At 40.1% G+C, this 22,887-nt stretch overlaps 2 protein-coding genes across 2 annotated transcripts; one reads left to right on the top strand and one right to left on the bottom strand.

Moving 5' to 3' along the window:
- Positions 1–386: 386 nt before the first annotated feature.
- tbc1d2b (TBC1 domain family, member 2B) lies at positions 387–17,060 on the bottom strand. Its single transcript, XM_061675902.1, has 13 exons — positions 16,660–17,060; positions 15,332–15,476; positions 10,960–11,131; positions 8,068–8,222; positions 7,718–7,962; positions 5,556–5,981; positions 5,158–5,268; positions 4,857–5,053; positions 3,332–3,826; positions 1,508–1,625; positions 1,247–1,432; positions 946–1,067; positions 387–865 (listed from the first exon to the last, which is right to left on the bottom strand). The coding sequence occupies exons 1-13, from the start codon at positions 17,005–17,007 to the stop codon at positions 670–672; spliced, it is 2,916 nt and encodes a 971-aa protein (XP_061531886.1). The 5' UTR covers positions 17,008–17,060; the 3' UTR covers positions 387–669.
- A 99-nt stretch (positions 17,061–17,159) lies between these two features.
- LOC133402766 (uncharacterized) lies at positions 17,160–22,779 on the top strand. The gene is made up of 7 exons (XM_061676874.1): positions 17,160–18,412; positions 18,492–18,580; positions 18,813–18,952; positions 19,188–19,277; positions 19,694–19,859; positions 19,933–20,052; positions 21,047–22,779. Exons 1-7 carry the CDS (start codon positions 18,370–18,372, stop codon positions 21,656–21,658), a joined length of 1,260 nt encoding a protein of 419 aa, XP_061532858.1. The 5' UTR covers positions 17,160–18,369; the 3' UTR covers positions 21,659–22,779.
- The last annotated feature ends 108 nt before the right edge of the window (positions 22,780–22,887 follow it).

Below are 22,887 nucleotides of genomic sequence, written 5' to 3'. Positions count from 1 at the left end.
ATTTAGGTTTAAATACAAATACATAAAAACACTTGCTGTATACAGATGCATCTAAAAAAAATCTTATATCATAGAAAGGTTCATTTATTTCAGTAGTTAACTTAAAAATGGGAAAATCGTAGATGGCCCCAAAAGGTAATTTTAAAAAACTACATAAGAAACAAACAATTATTTTTAATATGAGAATTAAGTTGGATCATTTCTATATTAAAATGATTTTAGGTAGTACCATTTTTATATTTCTAGTTTCTTGAGATGGTGAAATTTGGGTTTTTGATAGCTGAAAGCTTTGATTATCAGGATTATAAATATAAAGTATTTCACTGTGTGCAGTTCATCTGTATAATACGCTAGTTTCACTTGTTAAATTGGACTACTAAAATAAAAACTTTCCAAAATATTTTTATTAATTGAGGTTCACCTGTACATATAAAATGTCACAGCCACAATTGAGGAAATACTGATTTGGACAGCAAGCTTCAGACAAGTTGTATTGTATAAACACACAAGCAACACAAAACAAGAAAAGAAAAGAAAAAGAAAAAAAGGGCAGGAATACTGAAAGTCTGTGATATTTTGGTCCACAAGTTGATTGGTCCAGCTGCAATACAAAGCAAACTCTGTATCAAAGAACATTCTTGTTGCGTGCCAAGTCTGACCAGCTGGAGTTTAGTTCTCCTCGTCGTCGTCGCTGACGAAGCTGCGTCTGTCCTGAGACGTCTCCCTCTCCCGGAGGAAGGTCTGCCTGATGGCCTCCAGCTCAGTCAGCTCCAGGCGGACCTTCTCCAGGTGGAAGGCGCGCCGGTTCTGGATTTGCCTCATCGGGAATGGGTTCATGTCCACAAAAGCGATGTTCATTAGTTTCCTGAAAGGAACAAAAAAAAAGGCAAATACCAGAATGACACGTTTCAAGTGCAGACACAGCAAAGTACAGTATTCCCTTACCGAGAATCAAGGATTGTGCGAGTGAAATATCTGAGATATTTGAAGATAGTGGTGGAATCCTGCAACTTTAAGAACTCCTCCTCTTTGCATTTGAAGAGTGCAAGAGCGAAGCGAAACATGATCTGAGGAGGGAAATTGGCAAATCAAACAAGACAGCTGGTAGTAATCATTCTTATACCTAAAAATGTATTTAAATAAATACTTCTCCAACAGTGTCAAAAGAGAGCATTATTAGCTTGGCAAAGTCAAAATCCAGATTCTCAACAAATGGCTTGTCGATAATTTGGTGGACTTAGCTGACCTTAGGCCCTTCGTAGAGGAAGGCGTCCCAGATCTTGAAGAGGATGTCGCTGACCACGCTGTCCACAAACACCACCAGGAACCAGTTGAAGGTGATGAGGGAGAAGTCTACCTTGTGCTGCTCAAAGTGGGCATGGAGTCGTGGCAGCTTCTCGCTCATCAGGTCCTTGAACACGCGCTGGTCCACCTGCACGGACGCCACCATCGACGTTCCTTATGACGATTTACAGTAACATCACATCTATGCGTCCTGTTTGCTTACCTGCGAGCCAAGCAGAGTCTTGGTGTAATAATCTCTTGGCATGAACACCTCCACAATGGCTATGAGGCTCCAAAAGGCATCTTCCTGGTCCAGATAGAGCAAGGCAATAGCTGCCAGCCTGAAGAAACACAACACATTACGGGTTACATCTACATGACGTGATGTTCTTTCAACGTGTAGTTAGAAGGGCAACATTTATTTATCATCTTGAAACATACATACAGTAAATACTGTGTGACATGTCATAGTCAGAGACTGCCCCTTTGCCTCTTTAGGCATCTACAAGGATGCCTACTAGTACCGATAGGCTGTAATTTTATGGTTGGAAAGGAGCAGAGACTTTCGGGAAGCTTTCCATAATATTCAAATTTGGACACTTTTCATGGGGATTCATGGAGAGAGGGTTTCAAAGGGATGGAAACTGACCAGAGGACAAGCGCTATAGAATATGGATGGATGGATAGTTCTCAAAAATTCCCATATACATGTATGCTTGTTATTTCCTGTGGGAATTTCCAAATGTTGCAAACCCACGTTAAGAAGAGGTCATGGAAAAAGGGAAGGCGGATACATCAATTCTTATTAACCATAGTTTTAGGTTACTGGTTGAAAAAGGATGTCAAATGCAGGCAACTAACACAAAGAAGAAGTGGTTTAATGTTTGCTATTTTATTGTATCTATTTTAAATACAGGTGGTGGCGGGGAGTCACACTCTGATTGATTCACAGGCGTCTGAAGTGAGGCAGCACGGTGAGCGACTGGTTAGCATATCTGCCTCAGAGTTCAGAGGACCGGGGTTCAAATCCCGCCTATGTGGAGTTTGCATGTTCTCCTAGGGCCTGCGTGGGTTTTCTCCGGGTACTCCGGTTTCCTCCCACATCCCAAAAACATGCATGGAAGGTTGATTGAAGACTCTAAATTGCCCGTAGGTGTGAACTTGAGTGCGAATGGTTGTTTGTTTATATGTGCCATGCGATTGGCTGGTGACCAGTTCAGGGTGTACCCCACCTCTCGCCTGAAGATAGCTGGGATAGGCTCCCGCACGCCCGCGACCCGAGTGAGGATAAGCGGTCCAGAAAATGGATGGATGCTGTTCCAAAAATATGTACTAACTAAATTGAAAGGAGACATTGTCACAATTTAAAACAGTTCCCAGTTGGCAGAAGTTAATAAGATTTCCGTGACATATTGAACATTGATAAAGCTTTGTTAAGTCAGTTATAAAATCCATCAGTTTGAATATGTTATTGGAATTGTGATAAATAAATAATCATAGTTTTCAACATGAAGTCTATTTAATTCCATTTGCTGAGGACAGTGTTTCCCAACCTTTACTGAGCCAAGGCACTTACTGTGTTTTACATTTGAAAAATCTCACAGTACACCACCAAAATGTATATATTGGCCGATTGCAAGAAAATGATCGAAACACAAAGCTATTATTGCATGAATGATGTATGTATGAATGGCAACAGGTGGATACAGAGGTTAATTGTCCCTTCTGCCATCTAGTGGAAAAACATGTTATTGTTCCGCCTGTCATTATATATCGATGGCATAGATAGATGAAACAAGACATTATTTGTAGTAAATAAATAATTTATGACTGATTAAGTGAAATTGGATCATTTTCACAGCTCATGGTTGTGAATCACTGGCCTAGCACATGTAGTTACTCAGATATTCATATTTTAAAAGATGTCAAATTTTTGGAACACCCTGAATATTCTGTATTCGTCCTATATGGCTGAAATTCAATGCCAGACTAATAGTTAGAAAAGTATAGCAAAATATCTGGGCAGTGACAGAAGACTTCTCAGTACCTGTTTAGTCCCTGGCAGTATCCGATGTCAGGATTCCTCCAGGAGAACGCCACCAGAACATTCCTGAGCTTCTGGATGCCGATCGCACTGGGAGAAGAGTAGTGCTTGTTGTTGGGCAAAGTACGCAGTAAATCCAGCTCAATCTGCTTCAACGCAGGGTTGGGCTTGTCACGGGCCACGTTGAGTAAAGTCTCATAGTAGTCGGCCGCCAGATGATCCCGGAACTTCTTGACGTGGACGGAGACGCACCAGCGCCACAACCGGGAGCGATGCTCGTGGGGAATACCGCAGCGGATCAGCGCCTTGAGCTCGGGGGAACGCACCAAGCTCCGGTTCATGGTGCCGGCCAGATAGTTCTCCCACTTGACGCCGACGGACACCTCCTGCGCCGTCATGGAGAGGGACTTGAGCTCCAAGGCTCTCACTTTGGCGACCAGGCGCTCCTCTTCTTCCTCCTCCTCGGGCAACGTCTTGAAGCCGTACACATCGTACTCGCTGCCAATGACATCAAAGAGGGGAGGTGGTATTAACTAGAGGTTGGGGATTGGACTCGTAGCAGACTTAAGGACTTGGGACTTAAAACTTACTGTATGAAAGACTCGACTTTGACTTGGTATTCATGAGACATGACTTCACTTAAGACTTGAACTACATGACTTGACAAGTCTTGCCTGTTTTTTTACATTTAACATTATGTACAAAAGTGTGTGCCATTTGTTTTGTTTTTGAAATAAGTTATTTTTGTGTCATGTACGCAAACCTGGCAACCTACCATTATGCTATGATGCAGAGAGAAATTATTACAATTGGATTCCAGGATTATAATTCCACAAAAACATGTCATCTATATTTACTTTACAATAAATCGTTTTCCCGTGACATCACGCACTTCTGCGCATTGTTTTGTTCCCGTGCTAATTTCATGTTTAGCACACACCAAAAAATTGTGAATTACTTTGCGCTGTTTGGCTACAACAATACAGGTACAAGAGACAAATACAGATAAAGGTTGGGAAACACTGGTGTAGATGATTAGTCACAATAAGACACAAACTAGTTTCTTTCGCTGTCATTTTTTTTCAAAATGCAGAAAATTTATTCTCAAAGTTTACAGATGTATATCAATAAATTACAATATCATTTAAAAAATTCATTTATCTCAGTCTTTCAAAAAGTTTAAAAACTGAAGCGCATTAAGCAGATTCATCAAACACTTTACAGGAGGCCAATTCCTACCTATTTCGAGACTAAATAATATTTTCAATATGTCTTGTGTAATATTCTAATTTCTTGAGATTGGTGATCTGTAAGCTGTAATTAAATTCATGAAAGCTTCAAATAAAGTCATGAAATATTTTGCTGTGTGCAGTGAATCCATATGAGTCTCACTTCTTGAATTGAACTACCGAAATAAATTGTTTTGCACAATATTTAAAATTGTTGCGATGCACCTGTATATTACAAATACTGTGTCCTAAGTATTTTCATCTGCGTGGGATTCTTTCAAATTTTGTGTAGTTGATACCTGACAGTGTTTGGTCTAAAGACGGTGTGCTCCTCCTGTTCGGGGCTCTCCAACTGTAGAGCATCCTCCAACAATCTGGAGATGACTTCCCGGGCAGGACTCTGCTCCGAAGACGAGCACACCGGGTTCTTCACCTCCTGAAGCAGCACCAGATACTTACTCTCCACCTGACACAGCTTGGCCTCCAACGCTGTGTACTGCACATTAAAGAAAAATAGAGAAAAAGTCATACTGGACTTCCCCTAAGAATGATTCAGACTTCCTGTTTTTTTCCAATTCCAACACACCCACAGTACTGTACCTTTGCTTCTAATCCTTTCTCACGACTTTCAGCATTTCTGCGCAACACTGTCAGCTCCAGGATCTCTTTGTTTAGGAACTTGTTTTGGCTTTTATAGCCTTGAAGACTGTCCTGAAAGTCAAACACATAATATATTCAGAAATGTATTAATAGAGTAATACTAAAATACACAAAAGAGTAGAGACACTAAAATTACATATGTAATATGCATTTAATATGAAGTAATATGTATATGTAATATTTATAGCACATTCCATGTGTTTGGATCAGTGTTTCCCAACCTTTATTGTGACAAGGCTGGGTGCCTTACATTAGAAAAACATTGCTTTTTGTGAATGTGGTCCTTGGTGCAAAAAAGGTTTGGGGACAGCTGAGCTATAGTGTGTAGTCTGTGGTACCTTGAGGATGTCCAGTTCCTGCTGCTCTTTCCCGGGAGGCGGTGAACCATCATTTTGAGTCCCGCTCAGCTCGGAGCTCTGCTGTGACAGCTTGATGATAGCTTCATCTTTGGCCTGGATGGTCTCCATCAGCATGCCCAACTGGTCGTTTATCTCCCCAACCTTGATTTTCAGACCCCTTAGCTCTTGCTGGAGGCTTTCCTTCTCCAAGGCCAGACGCTCCATGTGGCCACACAGGGACTGGATCTGTCCATCTCTTTCCTGAACCTGGGCCTCTAAACGCGCAACCTCCTCCGGGCTTACCGCTGCATGGTGAGTCTGATTGAACTCTGTGGATGATTGATCTGGAGGTGGGACTAGATGATGTGGTGGCTGGCGATCACACTGGGATGTTCTCAAGGTCTGCTGCAAAAGTCTCACCAGCTCCTGATTGAGTAAATACATTTTAATTTAATTAACACAACATCCAAGAAAAGATGTTTAACAAATTATGTGGCTCGTCATTCTAGCAAACTGAATTGTGGAAAAAAATACCTGCAGTATGTGAAAATGTGTACAATGTGTTATAGTGCCTCCCTTTATTAATTTATATTGGATATGTTTTGGCAATTTATATTTCGTATACTGTTTTTTTTCTAAATAAAAGTAGGGCTGTTAATTTCAAAATAAGAGCAAGTAAATAAAAAAAAAAAAAAAAAAAGGATTATGTGTTCGAATGAAGTGCTAAACTTCAAAATATTATTATTTTTTAAACTAACAAAATACAGATACTTCATGTTTTGATCATAAGGGTAGAAGCAAAATCATACATTGTAAAAATGCATTATACATACAAGGGATTTCCAGAATTTTGAGGTCAACTTTGGGGGTGCGTATTATACATGAGTGCGCATTATACACGAGAAATTACGGTAGGTCCTCTGGCTCTGGCCTTTTAGTTATCCCTCGAGTAAGGACAGGCACTCACAGTGAGGCAGCATTTCAGTTCTGTGGCCACCTTCTGTGGTACAGCCTGCCGGAGAACCTCAGGGCCACAGTGTTTTTATGAACAGGCTCAAGACCCAACTTTTTAATTTAATTAATATTAATTTGTTTTACTTACTTCCTATCTTCGCATTTATTTTAGTTATTTTATCTCAAATCTTTCATCAATATTTATTGTACTTTAACTTACCCTGCTTTTATATTTTTATGTTTGTCATTTATGTTTTTAGCATTTCAGTCTACAGTATACATTGTTAGGTTTGATTAATATCTTTTAGTAATATTTTACTGTTTCCAGTGTTTCCTCAGAGGGAGCCCTTTCCACCCGGAGCTGTGATGGGTCATAGTCGTGGTCCTGCCTCTTGGGGTCCCCAGTCGTCGTAGGTGCAAGCTCTCGCCTCACGGCTGTACCGCGGACTCCATCTTGGTGGCTTGTGGCTTACGGGCCCAGTATGATTTATTTTTGTATTTTATTTTATGTTGAGCGCTTTGTGTTGCATTTTTTATGTGAAACGCACTTCCAGCTTTAAAAAGTTTAATTAATTGATTGATTGATATGAGCAAATCCAGGGCTTTCCAATGAAACGGTGACAAATATATATTGCTGCGCTGTGGCCTACTTTACGTCCAGACCCGTGGGAAAAGACACCAGGCTACTTCCTGTTCGGTCGCTTCAAAAGCGGCTTACGCCTTGCCGTCATTGTCCCTGTGCCCAACCCAGGGGTTGGCGCCACGGAAAACCGAGTTTAGTGTGTAAGCAGCTTTACTGTCATAGACGTATAAAGGTTATGATACATACACTTCACTGCAAATAAAAGCTGCCCAGGCTAAAATAAGACTAGCGTAGATCCCCAAAAGGAAGTCACTGATGGTGTAGTGGTACATTCGCCAGACTTATGTGCATGGAAGCGTAGGTTCAGTTCCCATTTAATGAACTGAATAAAAGAGTGAATAGTTGTCTTGTCACTATATCTGCTGTTTGACAGTCTGGTGACCAGTCCAGGGTGCAGTCTGCCTTTTGCCCAAAGTCAGCTGGGATAGGCTTCGGCTCACCACAACCCTGAAAAGGCTAAGTATTATAGAAAATGGATGAATAGATAAATCCCTCCAAAAAGTGTTTGTCCACCTATCGAGGAGCTCTGTGTCAGTGAATCAAGGTTATGAAAATAACTTTGTACCTTCTGACTGGCCAGCTCCTCCTTGAGTTTGGCTTGTTCCTGTTGCATGCGACACACGTCCTCCTGCTGGCTTTGGAGGTGAAGTTGCATTTCCAAAGATTTGCCATTCAACTCTACAGGGGAGCTCTCGGCGCTGCGGGTTTCGGCATTGCGGCCAAACTTCCCAGAGCCCATCATGTCTCGGAGCAGAGGCCTCTTGGGCTTCGACGAGTTGCGAACAAAATCAAAAGCTGATCCAAAGGAATCTAAAAGACAAGATTTCATGACTCATTTTCATTAAAATGCTTCATGAAAATGAGCAACGTAGGCAAAGAGAAGTTGCTTAGTAAGATATGAGGCAGTGGACGTACGTCTGTGAGCGTCTGGATGATGTTTGTGTTCGGGGAAGTCTTTGGGTGGAGCGTCCACCAGCTCCCACTCGTCTGCACTACTGTTGCTGCCAGTGTAAAACACACTGCGTCTGCTCTCACCTCCCTTACCCGGTCGCAGATAGTACATGGAGTTCCTTAAGGGACACAAACTAGTCAGCAGAGAGCTTTGCTCAAATCACTCTTGACAAAGAAATCACTGTGAGGTCATCTGATTTAATAAAGGTTTGACATTCTGAGACCCTTGTTTTGGAAAACCACCACAAGCTAGAACTTGAAGAATGTTTTTTTAGGCTTTACACGATCAGGGTTTTTGGGGCTCATCACCGATCAGCGAGTTTTAAAAAGACGATAACCAATCACCGCTCCAATCACAAGATGCAGTAATGTGTCTATTTAAATGACTTGTTCATTTGCTGTATATACTTGTGTACTGTATACTGAGTATCTTCAAAAGCCTTCTCTAGTCCACTGATTCTCAACCAGTGTCCCGTGGCACATTGGTGAGCCATGAGTGATCTTCAGGTGTGTCTTTGTAAATGATCAAATTTGATTTAACTGCTAAAGAAATTATTCATTTACAAGAAATAATATATATAAATAATATATAAAATATAATCACAATCTTATTTTTCATTTACAACAAATAATGTATCTTTGTTCCTCTATTTATGCCAGGGAGGCATAGTGACAGACAGAACAAATAAATGCTCTTCTATTAGATGGCAGGAAGTGCATACAATAATTACGGTGTATCTACTTTTTGTGACATTTTTATTTGTTGGTGTGCTGTAAGATTTTCCAATTGTAAAATATGTGCCTTCGCTCCATAAAGGTTGGAAATCACTGCTCTAGTCAGGTCATGTATTCTAATCAGTCAACATTACAACATGACAGAAATAATGGGTGCTAACTTACTGTAATTGAATTACTTTATTGTAACTAAATTACTTCACACACACCGGAACTTTAGAGCATGAGTCGACATAACCCCGGCATGTTTACGTACAACCGTTAGTGCTAGCACTAGCTGGCTAGGCTACATAACGTTTTGTTGCCTACTTGCGAGCCGTATCGTATTAAAAGTACGTGAGCATACCTCAAGCAAGCCTTAAATGAACGTAATCTCCCAAGCGCCGGTGACCACCACCACACGTTTTTCTCCATTTTGTTCTTAAAATACACGCATCGCAATGTCGTCGCCATGATAACGAGTGTATCCGGTCGCGTTTGAGTTGACAAGCTAAAGCCCAGTGATCATAAAAGACGGGATGCGAAGATTTTATTGCAGTAGTCTGACATGGTGCAATCGTGAACGACCAAATTTGTCCTGTAGTCTGATCCATGCATTGCATGTTGTCTGTCCCACAACGCCCAAAGTTTTTTTTTTTTTTTAAATAACTTTATTGGCTGTCAGATATTTACAGTAGTACGTCAAAAGACACGTGACAAGGCTAAAAATAAACTAGCTTTTGGATTCAAATATACTGGACACAATAGCGACGCGGAGTAAATGTCTTTTGCGGAGCCGATAAATTACATCATTGATCGGATTGGTGAATTATGACATCATCTTAAAATGTTAATTATCGGCCGATACCGATCAACCCGATCACATCGGTGTAAATTCTAGTTTGTTTGTTTCTTTTTTTAAATCGCTGTGACTAGTGTTGTCACGATACCAAAATTCTGACTCCGATACAACTGTATACTTGCCTAAAATACCTCGATACCGGTACTGAAACGATACCACGGCAAAAATCGAAAATATCAATAAAAGCAGTGGAATGAAAACTGACAAAACAAATTCTAATACTTTTATGTTTTTATTAAATCAAAATATTAGAATAATGTTGAAAAATAATGTAATTAAAGAATTAGCTATTCTTAACATTTTCTAAAAAAATATTAGATCAGTGCCTGCAATCATACACACAGACATGTGTGTGTGTGTGTAGATATGTATATATATATATATATATATATATATATATATATATATATATATATAAAATTCCGGTACTATCAAAAACCTGGTACCGTGCTATTTTTATGTCAAAATACATCGGTTAGGTGACGGCACAAATTTGCACATTGCTGTCATTTTAGTGTTGAATCATTTTGCTTCCCACAGAAGGGGAACTATACACGTCTGTATCCGATAGCAGCAAAGGAGTGTAACGATTTCCTCTACTGCAATCCACCTTAGGAAGAAGTGAGGGGACATTACCCTTCCTCATCACACCAAACTTGTTTTGCTTGTTTAGCATGGCTTTAACAGATTAAGCATCTTTAGGTGAGTGGATTTATAATAATACAGGCAATACAAGAATACAGTGAAGGCCCGTTCATTGCAAGGGATATATTCTATATATGATATACAGTACAAAGACCTTATAAAAAACTTGTTATATATAATTTTACTTCTACCACATATTTTTACACTTCTACCACATATTTAAGCAACAAAAAGATTGCAACCATAAAATGTAGAGACACTGATGGCGTAAGGTACTTTCGCCAGATTTCGATGCAGGCAGCGTGGGTTAAATTCGCACTCAGTGACAGTTTGAATATGAGTGTGAATGGGTGTCTCTCTATACGTGACCTGTGATTTACCAGCGGCCAGTGTAGTCTTTCTGTTCGTGCGGGACAGGTCTGGACCGCGAATAGCCGCGGATATTTGACGTCCATTATAATTGCATTGGGAAAATAAAACAAAATCCGGGAAAAATCAATACCTATAAAACGATTAATATAAACCATAACTCCCTGCAATAAAGCGATGATTTCTTTCCATAGAAAAATGATGTAGTAGTGTCGCATTAGGTGAAACAGAATATTGCAGGGGAACACTGTACAAAAGAGACCGACCTGAGCTCTGCACCAAAGTTCTTGAGTGAAAAATTAAGGGTATTTGTGGAAGTAGCAATCCCTCTGGCTGACTGGATTCCAACCGTTCCACCGCCTTCCTTCTCAGACTCCATGGCAAAGTCACTGCGGACCTTCTCCATGCTGTCACTGAGCTTCTCAAAAAGGAATGCATCTGGAAATCATAGTAATAACAAAAATGCAGTATTACTCAATGAACACCACCACCCCTCAGCCCCAAAACTACACTCACCAGAAACTAAAATAAATAAAGCTGCAATACAAGAAATAAAGAAAAAATAATAATGGTAGTTTTGATTGACACTTTGCAGTGCATCATTTTGAGAGCTGTTTAATATATTATAGCCATAATAATATATTACAATATTGCAAAACCGCTCTCAACTGTCCATTGTAACCAAATATTTTTTTGTAAATGCTGGATTTTTGACATAGCAAGAGAACATTAAATGGAGCATGTGCACCAATTTTATTGTGCAATGCTTACAAACAGATTAGATTGCGATAACCTTGGGTAGATTCCAAAGAAACGCACTGTTATTTCACCTCTACTTTTTAGTGTGGAACACTCACACACACAACAAAACAAACAATATTTTCTCATCAAACTCGTGACACTATCAATAAACAACAACAAGGGGGACACAGCAACTGCATATCTAAAAAGTCAAAATGCAACAAAAATGTGTGATGCTAATCTGTCCAATCTAATCAAACTATTGTGGAGCAACTTCAGTGTGGTGCAAGCAGACACCACATTATTAATTAAAACAGTTGGGGGGGGGGAAACCTGCCTAAAATGCCAAATTATTTACGTGCTTTGATTAGTTGTGTCATAAATATGAAGTATTTAGAATTGCATAGAAAGCTTAGTTAGTCTTGCCAACCTCCCAACAATCTTCAATGTTAAACGTTTTACAGCAGGAGAGGGCAGGCTTCATTGAATGGCTGACTGACCTCGTGGGTCTTATCTGCACCCCCGCATATCATCACAGTACACTGGAGGAAAAATAAAAACATCAAGGGCTTCCTAAGGTTGAAAACATTACATTAAAGCCTTTAAAACACAGACGTCAAACTCGGAGCCCGTACGCCAGATCCGGCCCTCCACGTCATTTTATGGAATCAGTAGGGAGAGGATTAGGGTTCCCACCCAGAACTTTATAGGAAAGGGGCAAGAAATGTAACTGCTACTCTATATACCAACATAGTGCAGCTAAGCTTCTGGCTCGTGAACATCACGGCAAGCGCCATGTGTTAGACAGAGTGTCACTCTCATTTGAAATGGCATCACACAAAGGTGAATATTGGTGTAGCGCGAGGAATAACTAACGACGTACAAAAGTAACCGAGTGGCATTTAAATCGCCTCTTCCAGGGTCTTCAGATAACACAAAAGCAATAACAAAATGCCAATATTTTTGTTTTATCAGCATAATAATTGATTGTTCAAAATGCTCTGTCGCAGTTTGCATCCTGCATTTCCAAAAAGTAAGACAAGCTCTTGATGTTGCACTTGCCTGAGATGAAATATTTAAGCTTTTGATATTTCATTTTAAATTTCATTAAATCTTTTTCTGTTTACACCCAACGTGAGCCAAACCATGACCTTAAAACCAAGGTATCTAGCAAACAGTGATTAATGGGGTACCGTGACACCCTTAGCTATTATAAATTTTGTAGTTTCACCGTTACAACCGGCCCCCTGAGGGCAACCATAACGACGTTGGCCGTGAAGATCTGCTGCTTATGACTGTACAACATCAAAATATTAATGACTCAGTGATGATGCAGGGCAGTACAAATCTCTTGTATATTGATGTAATTAAATTGTGCAGGTATACTTGACAATTTGGAATTATAATCTGTATTGTTATTGCACAGTGTATTTAATGTTGTCTTCAGTGTATTGCCAGTCTAGAATGTGTATTTTTTTGTTGAGTTTGAAAAGAAAAAAGTGAAATAAGCCTCTTCTACTCTTCTGTGAAATGACTAAACATACTCAAAACACGATTACTGCTGCTTTTTATTTCTAAAACAAATTTAACTTTTTGTCTAAAATATCTGACTTAATTCTTCTAGTACATCTTTAATCTGGAAATGTATTCTTGTAATTTCATGACGTTAAACTAAACAAATATGACTTTTTATCTAAAAAGGAATATACACCTTTTTTTTTTTTAAAAAAGTATGGCTTTTTTATAAGAAATATTGATTTCATTTGATTTGGTAGTAGCACAGAAAAGAACACATTAGCACTTCTCGACAGTCAGGTATCATCACAGAGGATAAAAACACAAAGTCTGAGGGTTTATTTCCATTGTGGTCCTCAGGACATAAAACACCATACAACATAAAACAGACATAAAAGTGAAACATCAAATCAGCAATGTAACACATATAACAATAAATTTTAAATACTGAAGTAAAACCTATGTACTATGGTACTATGTACATATTAGTAATCATATACAGCGGCTGAAATAAGTATTTAACACGTCACCATTTTTGTCACTAAATATACTTCCAAAGGTGCTAATGACCTGAAAATTACACCGAATGTTGGGAGTAACCCATACATACAAAGAAAGTGGAACAAATAAACTCAGAAATTAACTTGTGTGTAAAACTGCAAAATGACACAGGGAAAAAGTATTGAACACATGACGAAAGGGAGGTGCAAAAAGTCATGGAAAGACAAGACAGGACAAGACAACACCTAAGACAGGAAAAGACAACACCTAAAATCTATCAATAATCAAACAGCAATCCAGCCCCTTGTCAGTGCAAATGAATATGAGCTGGTTCAGTCCTAATTGATGGACTACAAAAAGGTCTCACTGCCAAGGCCATCGTAAACTAATTGTTGCAAAACATAACGATGGGATTGGTTACAGGCGCATATATAAGCTACTGAACATTCCAGTGAGCACGGTTGGGGTCAAAATTCGTAAGTGGAAAGCCAATCATACCACTATAAATTTGCTCAATCAGGTGCTCCTTGCAAGATTTCTGACAGAGGAGTGCAAAGAATAATCAGAAGAGTTGTCCAAGAGCCAAGGACCACCTGTGAAGAGCTTCAAAACAACCTGGAATTAGCAGGTAGTTGTCAAAAGGAAAACAGGAAGTAATGTACTCCGCCGCCATGGCCTGTATGCACGCTCACCACGCAAGACCCCATTGCTGGAAAAAAAAAAAAAAGGATGTCCAAGCTCATGGAAAGTTTGCTGCACAACATTTGGAAGTTAAATACTGGAAGAGTATAGTCTGGTCGGATGAGAGCAAAATTGAACTGTTTGAATGCCATAATGCACATCATGTTTAGAGGAGAAATGGCACTCCACATCACACTAAAAACACCATACCAACAGTGAAGTTCGGAGGTTGGAACATGATGGTGTGGGGCTGCTTTTCAGCGAATGGTACTGGTAAACTTCACATTATTGAAGGAAAGAGGAACGAGCAAATGTACCAAGACCTTCTTGATAAAAACCTGCTGCCATCTACAAGGGTGATGAAAATGAAACGAGGATGGACATTTCAGCAGGATAATGATCCAAAACATACTGCGAAGGAAACTCTGCATTGGTTTCAAAGAAAAAAAATAAAACTGCTAGAATGGCCCAGCCAATCACCTGACTTGAATCCAATCAAAACTAAAAGAATAAAAAGCCCAAACTCCACTGTGAAGGGATACAGATCTTCCATTCTGCTTGACCTAACAGCCAAACAGGACCACAAAAAAACCCATAAAAAACATTTTAAAAAAAGATCACCGAGCCTTCAAGATTTGAAGGTCATTGTCATTGCAAACAAAGGCTTTTGTACAAAGTATTAAATAAATACCAGTTGGCGTGTTCAATACTTTTTACCCTGTGTCATTGTACATCATTACACACAACTTAATTTCTGAGTTCATTTGGTCTACTTTCTTTGTATGTATGGATTACTTGGGTTATTCCCAACAGCTGGTGAAATTTTCATGTCAATGGCACCTTTGGAAATATATTTGAGAAAATTAGTGACGCGTTAAATACTTACTTCAGCCACTGTATTCATTTTTCCTTTAAGTCATGTTTTGTAGCTTCTTTTTAGGACTCTCTTGAAGTAGTCAATGAATCACTTGTTTTTTTTTTCTTTTACAATTTGTTCCATTGTAAAGCTGTTTTCACCCATAAGGCTTTTGAATTTACAGTATAATGTCGTTTTATGCAGTTTCTGGATGGCCTTGGTAGACCGCCAACAAAGTAATGATAAATGAAGAAATAATGGCATTGAAATATCAACCCATCAGACTTGTGTGTTTGCTTTCAGTTCTGTACGGATACCATACATGTGTGTGTGTACCGCCATACCGTTGTCTTTGGCAACAAGCCCACCGATAGGGTTGGCCAACGTGGGCGAGCTCCAGCTGTTCCTCTGTCCTCGTGAGTTGCTGAACTCCCAGCGCTTCTGTTGGAGCTGCTGCAGCCAGAAGTGCATCACCTGCTTGCTGGAGGCCTGGGGGTGTAACCATGCACAACACACACACACACACAACACGCACACACATCCTCAAGATGGATGCTCACCTGCACCATTTCCTTGACTGCATCAGACTGACAGTTGCTACTAACAGTTGCCTTACTTAACCACAATGCCAAAATATCCTGAAAGACCATCCAAATATAAATATCTTATATATCTATAATACTTAAATATCTTGTCTTTGTAGTCTTTGTAGTGTATTCAATTAAATATAGGTTGACGATGATTTGCAAGAACTAAGTACAAATATTATGTTACTGTACTTAAGCACATTTTTTTTCCAGGTATCTGTACTTTACTCAAGTATCTATTTTTCTGATGAACTTCTCCTTTTACTCTATACATTTGAAAACAGATATCTGTATTTTCTGCTACTTGGTTAAAATAAGGTTTTCACTTTTTTTGCGGCTGACGATACAATCTAAAAATAACAAATAGAGATATGTCAAGTCAGTGGAAGTTAAGATCTTGATGGATTGAGATCTTGGGGGGGTTATAGGGTGGAAAAAACAGGGACCTCATCAACATGGAAGAATGTGAACCAGTGAACACAACTCCTCTCTCAGATCATCAGTACGGCACTAAAATGTGTCGTTCTTGGCAGAGGATAAAGAATATACGACTGAGTACTGTTTTATTGCCTGTCTACGTGTTGCTTCCTTTTAATAGGACCGTAACATAGATCCTATTCAAAGCAAAAGAAAATCAAAACAACGGCTCATATCCGAATAACTCGCAAGTCGAGTCAATCGTATTGCAATATTATGCTCTCATATCATTTTATCACTAGCATTAAAAAGCATCAATGACACAATACTATTGTTTATCGCGATAGTTTCTGAAAATTCATGATACACTTTTCCTTAAAGGATTTAAATCAGTACTTCAATTTTTACCCGTCTTTCCTTACATAAGTATTTGTACTTCTACTGCAAGTCCAGAGGGAGAGTACTTATGTCATCTCTATCTGTGTGTGTGTGTTTAAATAGAATGCATTTTCTCATAAATCCATTAAAACTTCCGTGTGACACAAATGCAGAGCGTGAATGGGTGTGTCAGCGGTGCAAATATGAAAGAAAGTGAAAGAGCTGGGTGCACATGACAGCAGCACCTCGGCTGGGCGGGGGCAGAGTTGCTTGAAAAGATGATCGTATACCTTGAGCAGAAACTCCTTCCCGGCCGTGCTGATCTCAAAGTGTCCCTCTTCGGCCTCCACGTCGTAGCTGAAGCACGAATCGCCAATCTCGATGTGCCCCAGAGGCAAAGCGTCCTGGGGACTCTTGAAGTAATACAGATAACATTTCCTGGGATCGTACACGAACCACCGTGGCTTGTACCCTCTCAGGGGCCCCTTGCCGGACAGTTTGCTCAAGAAGCCACACAGCTTGGACGTCTGCTCCTTCGGCGCCTCCCCGTGGACTCCGTCGCCGGCCGCTTTGGTGGATGCTTCAAGCCGAGGAGCTGGGCCGGAGCTCGACTCGCCGCCATCCTCCTCTTCGTGCATCTTTCCTCAAACTTTCTTCTTCGTGCAGCGTAGCGGATACCCACTCCCGTGCCACCCGCATGACTGGCCGCCTCCGGGACAGAGCATCATGGGAGTTGTAGTCTATTTTGAGAATGCGGAAGGGAGTAGCTCGCCGTTGAGTGGTGCTGTTTGCCACGATTAGCTTGTCTTAAAAACTCAAACGTATCACTATACTCAACTATTTGGATATTATTAATGAAGGTAAATCGCTTAAATTGAAAATATGGATATGCTGCGCTCCTAAAACATTATGGAAGAGGGCAATGTAGCCTGTTGACAACGTGACATGGGCTTCATGACATTTAAATGTCTTCTAATGACCCGAGATGGGTTGCCAAAAATTGTGATCGAGTACTTTTACTTTAGAATTTTAAAAAAAAACATAATTACTTGAGTAAGAGTATGTAAGTATTCCATGGGAGAGAAAAAAAACTCAGTTACTGAGTAGCAGGTGATTAACTGATTTATGTATTTTTTAAATTGCAAACAAATGTCTGGAAAGGTATATATTTAAGAAGGGCTCAATGTCAATGCTGTGAAAAGGTTCATTATAAAAACAAAGCTAGTTTTGAACTGGATCTCATTCAATTGTAGTTTTATATTAATTATGCTGAATTCATGAATATACAATAAACAAATCACTAAACATCGAGAAGCAGTGAGTCACATCGAGAACACATGACAGTCAAAAGATGCTAAGATCAAGTTAGTCATGCACTGAATATACTGTAATATTGTATATCTACCATAAATGATGACTTCATACCTTACAAATAAAGGAACATTGATCATATTTTCCAAGATTGTGATCACTTATTAAGTTGACAAGATTGAAGAAGGAGCAGATCATCATGATTCTTCTCAAGGTGAGTCAGACCTTTTTTCCCCAAATAGATCAACAGACAGACAGTCAGTATTGATGACATCTCTCAAACAATGTGTATGTTCTTCATCTACAGGAGAAGAAATTCCTTTGTTTTCACTGTAATTATTTCCATTGTTTCACATGCGAAAGTTCAAGTCATGACGCACGTTGTCTGCCATTGCCATAGTAACCAGGCTGCCTTGAAGTAAAACCTCTCCCCTCACAAACCAACCCGCCTGTGCGCAAAAACCACAAGCACTCTATTTTACTTACTTTCCGTTTCTCACCAGGTTTGACACTTTGACTCTGTCTGTCTGTGATGCAAATGAGGGGCGTTCCGCAGCAGCTTTTGCGCACGGGTGGAAAAATGTGTTTGTGTAAATGTGACCCGTTCATAGGTGCCAGTGTCACATCGCACTCCTTTTGATTTGAAGGTTTACAGGCTGTATTGCACTAAACACAAGAGACTTGCTGCGATGACATCAGATTCAAAACACTCACTGCTGATATCAGGGAATGGTATGTGTTACAATGGGGCCTCCAACTGTTTTGTGATTAAACCCTAATTGTAGATGTTTTTTTTTATTGTGTGTTCTAGGAAATGGAGGAAAGAGATCCAGTACAGACAGGTGCTGCCATTTTTCATGGTTGAAGTCCCTGACAACCTGCTGGAGGTTTGGTTTCAAGGTTCGAACCATCTCAAAATCCCTAATCTTCATTTCAGTTTATATGCTTTTAGCAGTTGTTAAATAACGATTATTACCACAACAATGGATGAAATATATTACGGTAATGTGGATGGAGGGATGTTTATTAAGGTACTTTGGAGTCATAACTTTAAAGTCTTTGAAGAATAATACAGAGAATACAGAGAAAATATAGCATCACTTCTATGTTGCTTGTCTGTGTGACTTCACAGAACACTGAACCTGCATCACAATCGCTTTGCCATCGGAAACTCATTGAACTGTCCTCAAAATGGTTCTTCGAGACTCAAGTGTCGCACATTGGTCAAGATGGCAGCTTCCCCACTTGGTTCGTGGGTTTTCTCCCCAGAGAGTGAGTCCACAGATAAGAGATTATGATAACTGGGTGTCTTATTCCTATTTCTATCACAAACTGCAACTTTTGTAAAACCTCTCCTGGTTTTGTAAAAAAAAGTCATACGTTTTGGCATCATTTATGCATAAAAAGAGTGATATGAAAGTTACATCAGACATGGCTTCAGAACCATGATGAGAATTGCATTTAATTACTGTACTGTAGTTTCAATTTTTATGTGGTCCGCCTTCAGGGATACGGAAGAAGTCCTCAAAGAAAAGGAATTGGGTTGTTTCCTCATTCGTCTCAGTGATAAAGCCATCGGATATGTGCTCTCTTATAGGTGAGGATGTTGGAAACACAGACATTTTGACATCTAGCGGTTACCATGTTTGATTGTGGTATATGAAATGAAGCCACACTCACACAATTTTGTCAGTTAGTGCTGTTTCTTTCTAAATGTTTTGGCATGTACTGTTTTTTGTTTTTTTTTGATGATTTCTCAATCAAGTGACTTAAATTCCCCCAAAATTAATCAGCTCAAGATTTAATGTCCACATGAAGTCTGCAGGAGATATTTTCCAGATGGTATCTAATCTCTTTGTTGGCAGGGAGAAACTGACATCAAAATGTGTCAGTGTATACTTAATGTGAATGTTTAAAGCAAATTTATCTCTGGATGACTTTACACGTGTAACATGAACATGCTCATGCTGTGTTGAGTTTTCAGTCAACATGTTACCATGTGCATTGTCACAGAGGCCGCGGTCGCTGTCGACACTTTGTGATACACCAAAGTGACACAGGACACTTTGTCGTCTGTGGAGCTGCCAAGGGACATGACACAGTCTCTGAACTAATCCAGCACTACAAAACTAGTCCCATCGAGCCATATGGGGAGTATCTCACATCCTCATGCTTCGAGGTGAGATGCAATTTAACTTCACTTCAGTTGGATTAGCAGAGGACTAAAGTCTAATTTGATCTGGAATCTGCAGGCACCTAAGGACAGGACATATGATGTGATCCAGCATATGTCGCCTGCCGAAGCCAAGAAGAAAGTGGAAAGAAACTCTGAACAGCTACCTTTACTCATAAAGCGCAAAACAACACTTGAGGTAAATGTGGTCATCATCACAAAAAAAATGTACTGTAAGGAAATTCGGATGGTGGCACATAGTCAAGGGACCTTTCTGTTTGGAGTTAGCATGTTCTCCACGTGCTTTTCAAAGTTTTCTCCGGGTACTCAAAAACCCCAAAACATGCATGTTAGGTGAACTGAACTGAACACTAAATTGTACATAGGGGTTGAATATGAGTTTGTATACGTTAAAGTTTGTACTATGAGCGGCAACGTTTCCCCTAGCTTTAACTCCTGCAGGTCAAACAGTGGTTTCCTGGATTGTCTCGAGTGTTTGAGCTGCCATAACTATATTTGAGAGTTTTTTGGGTGAGTGTGAAAGATGTTTTTGTTGTGTGTGATAATTTTTCGGTGAATGTGAGATTTTTTTGTTTGGGTGAGCGGTAAATGCTATGTTGGGTGGCTGTGAGAGTTTTTTTGTTGCTGTTGTGTGTGAGAGGTTTTTTGGTGAGTGTAATGGTTTTGTTGTTGTGTCCGAGCGGTAACTGTTATATTTGGCCTATACACATCTCATATCATACAGCAGTGTCAATGTCTTGTCTATTCTTAGGTTCTCTATAAGTCACCCAAAATCATATTCATAAGTTTTTCAGGGATCTCCACGTAGAAATGCTAACTGTTCACGTTTTAAAATCCAGTCTGGACATATTGAATCAGACTGATATTCAGATATGTACTGCTCTGCTCAACAAACGTAACAAGACGCATAGGCTGTAGCATTCACATTATTTAGTTAGTTGTGCATAGTAACCAAAACTTTTTTTTTTCTATTTAGTAGGTGTGGTTTATAAACCTGTGCCAGTAGTTGTTTGTCTAAGTGTGACCTATGACTGACTGGCGACAAATCCAGGTTGCACAGTGCCTCTTGCCTAAAGTCAGCTGAGCTAGACTCCAGTTTAACCAAAAATAGAAGCTGGGTGGATGGAATTCAGATTCCAAAACAAATTTGAATAAAATATTGTCCAAAACAGGAGGTGCCACCGGTGCCAAGGAGCGGCAGGAACCATGAAACACGTCTACCTAGTGACCCAATCAGGATGCTGTATGCTCAGCTTAGAAAGAAACCGTCCAGGGACCTTCATGCAAGCCAACAACACATACGTAAGGACTGTTCACCCAGAGCTACCACAAGAAAAGTTGTAGGGTGCGCTACACCGGATCAGACCTCCACAAAGTGGCATCCTCTGTCTGCACCGGAGTACTCTCTGCTCAGCTTGGTGGCTCTCACTTCTGGACCAAGCTTTTCTCCAAGAACCACCAGGGAACCAAAACCAGACAAGATAGTCCCATGCAGAAGACCCCAAAACAGACATAGCACCGACCACCTGAGTGATGGGGCCATCAATTTCATGGCTGGTAAGCCTGGTAGCCCTCACACTGCATGTGTAGACACTACATCACACGCATCCCATCATCATAGTAACCCAGTGTATGCTGAGATACACACTGAAGCATTCAGAGACTGCGTTCCTCATGATGACATCTACGAGATCATCCCTGGCATCGAGCACATGAGCAAACCTGAAATCTATTTCCACACTTATGAGTCAGTGGAGGATATTAATCGCGCGCTTTCGGGTTAAGGCTTTTATACGGTAGAATATGAACTAGTGTAAATGGTAACATCCGCACTGTTCAATTATTAATCAAATGGTTAACACAAGAGGGAGAGGGGGGGCGGGGGGTGGGATGGGGTTGGGTGGCTGGCTCGGGGGATGGCACTGGGTCCCTGCAGCCCCCACTGGGTGACCGGTTGTCGGGCGCCTCGGTGGGGCCGGCGGACCGCCCTGGGTCCCTCGGTGTGGGACGTGTTTCTTTCTCCCTTCTAGAAACTTTGTTCTGTTCGACTGATCAAGTCTGATTCTCAACAATAATACCACAGCGGAAGCTTAAAAACTCCACTGTGACACAGTAAAACTGTTTTGGCATAAAAGGGATACTGATTTTCCATTCTGCTTGACCTAACAGGCGAACAGGACAAAAAAACAAGTGGTCATCAAGTGATCATCATGATGATCATGAACATTTTCAGATAACGGCATTAATGGCCACAACACACACTGTTGCGGTTTTATTATCAGATCTTTGCTTTGTTTGACTTTTTTTGTGGATGAAAATTGTATTGTCTAATATGCTGAAGCATGAAATAAAACGGAAAACCTTTTACCAACAGTATGTCTATGGGTTAAAGGGAAAATTATACAGCAACCCAAAAATTAGGTACACTGACAACGTAATGTGATCCAATAGCTGTCAAACATCCTGCCTTTACAAAGATAATAATGCAGCGTTTTGATTAACACTGCAGGACGTATTCATTTACCAGTTGTAGTTTTCATTGTAGTGCACTACATCACAGCTGTTTCTACTATTTTAGTTAGAAACTGCATTTTTGATACAGTGGATCTTACTAGATTGCGAGGCTGTTTAATGTTGTGTGCAGGAAAAATAGCAGTCTCACTCAGATGTTTGGGCCTTCTAAAACTGACGGTATCTAAACCCATGTTTATCTGTATCTTTTGTACAATATATATTTTACACTACCATGAGTGTCCCAGTTTCCACGCTGTAACTGACCTTTATCCGACAGACTCAGCACCAATTATCCAGGTCAGCTTTTATTTTGCTATCTCTGCACTCCCTCCAAGGGTGAGACATATTTTAGTAGCCAATACAGGGCAAGAACATTCTACGCATAACAACATCCAGTACCATGCTCAAATGTGCTCAATGCAAATCTGTGCATAGAAGCAGCGCCATTTACTCTAGTAGGGGAAGTGTTCCTGCTAAGATGTGCACAGGATGTACTCAT

Source organism: Phycodurus eques, chromosome 5, assembly GCF_024500275.1.
Source record: "Phycodurus eques isolate BA_2022a chromosome 5, UOR_Pequ_1.1, whole genome shotgun sequence".
NCBI lineage: Eukaryota > Metazoa > Chordata > Actinopteri > Syngnathiformes > Syngnathidae > Phycodurus > Phycodurus eques.
The sequence above is the reverse complement of the archived record's forward strand: the minus strand, read 5'-3'. Positions and strand labels throughout refer to the sequence as shown.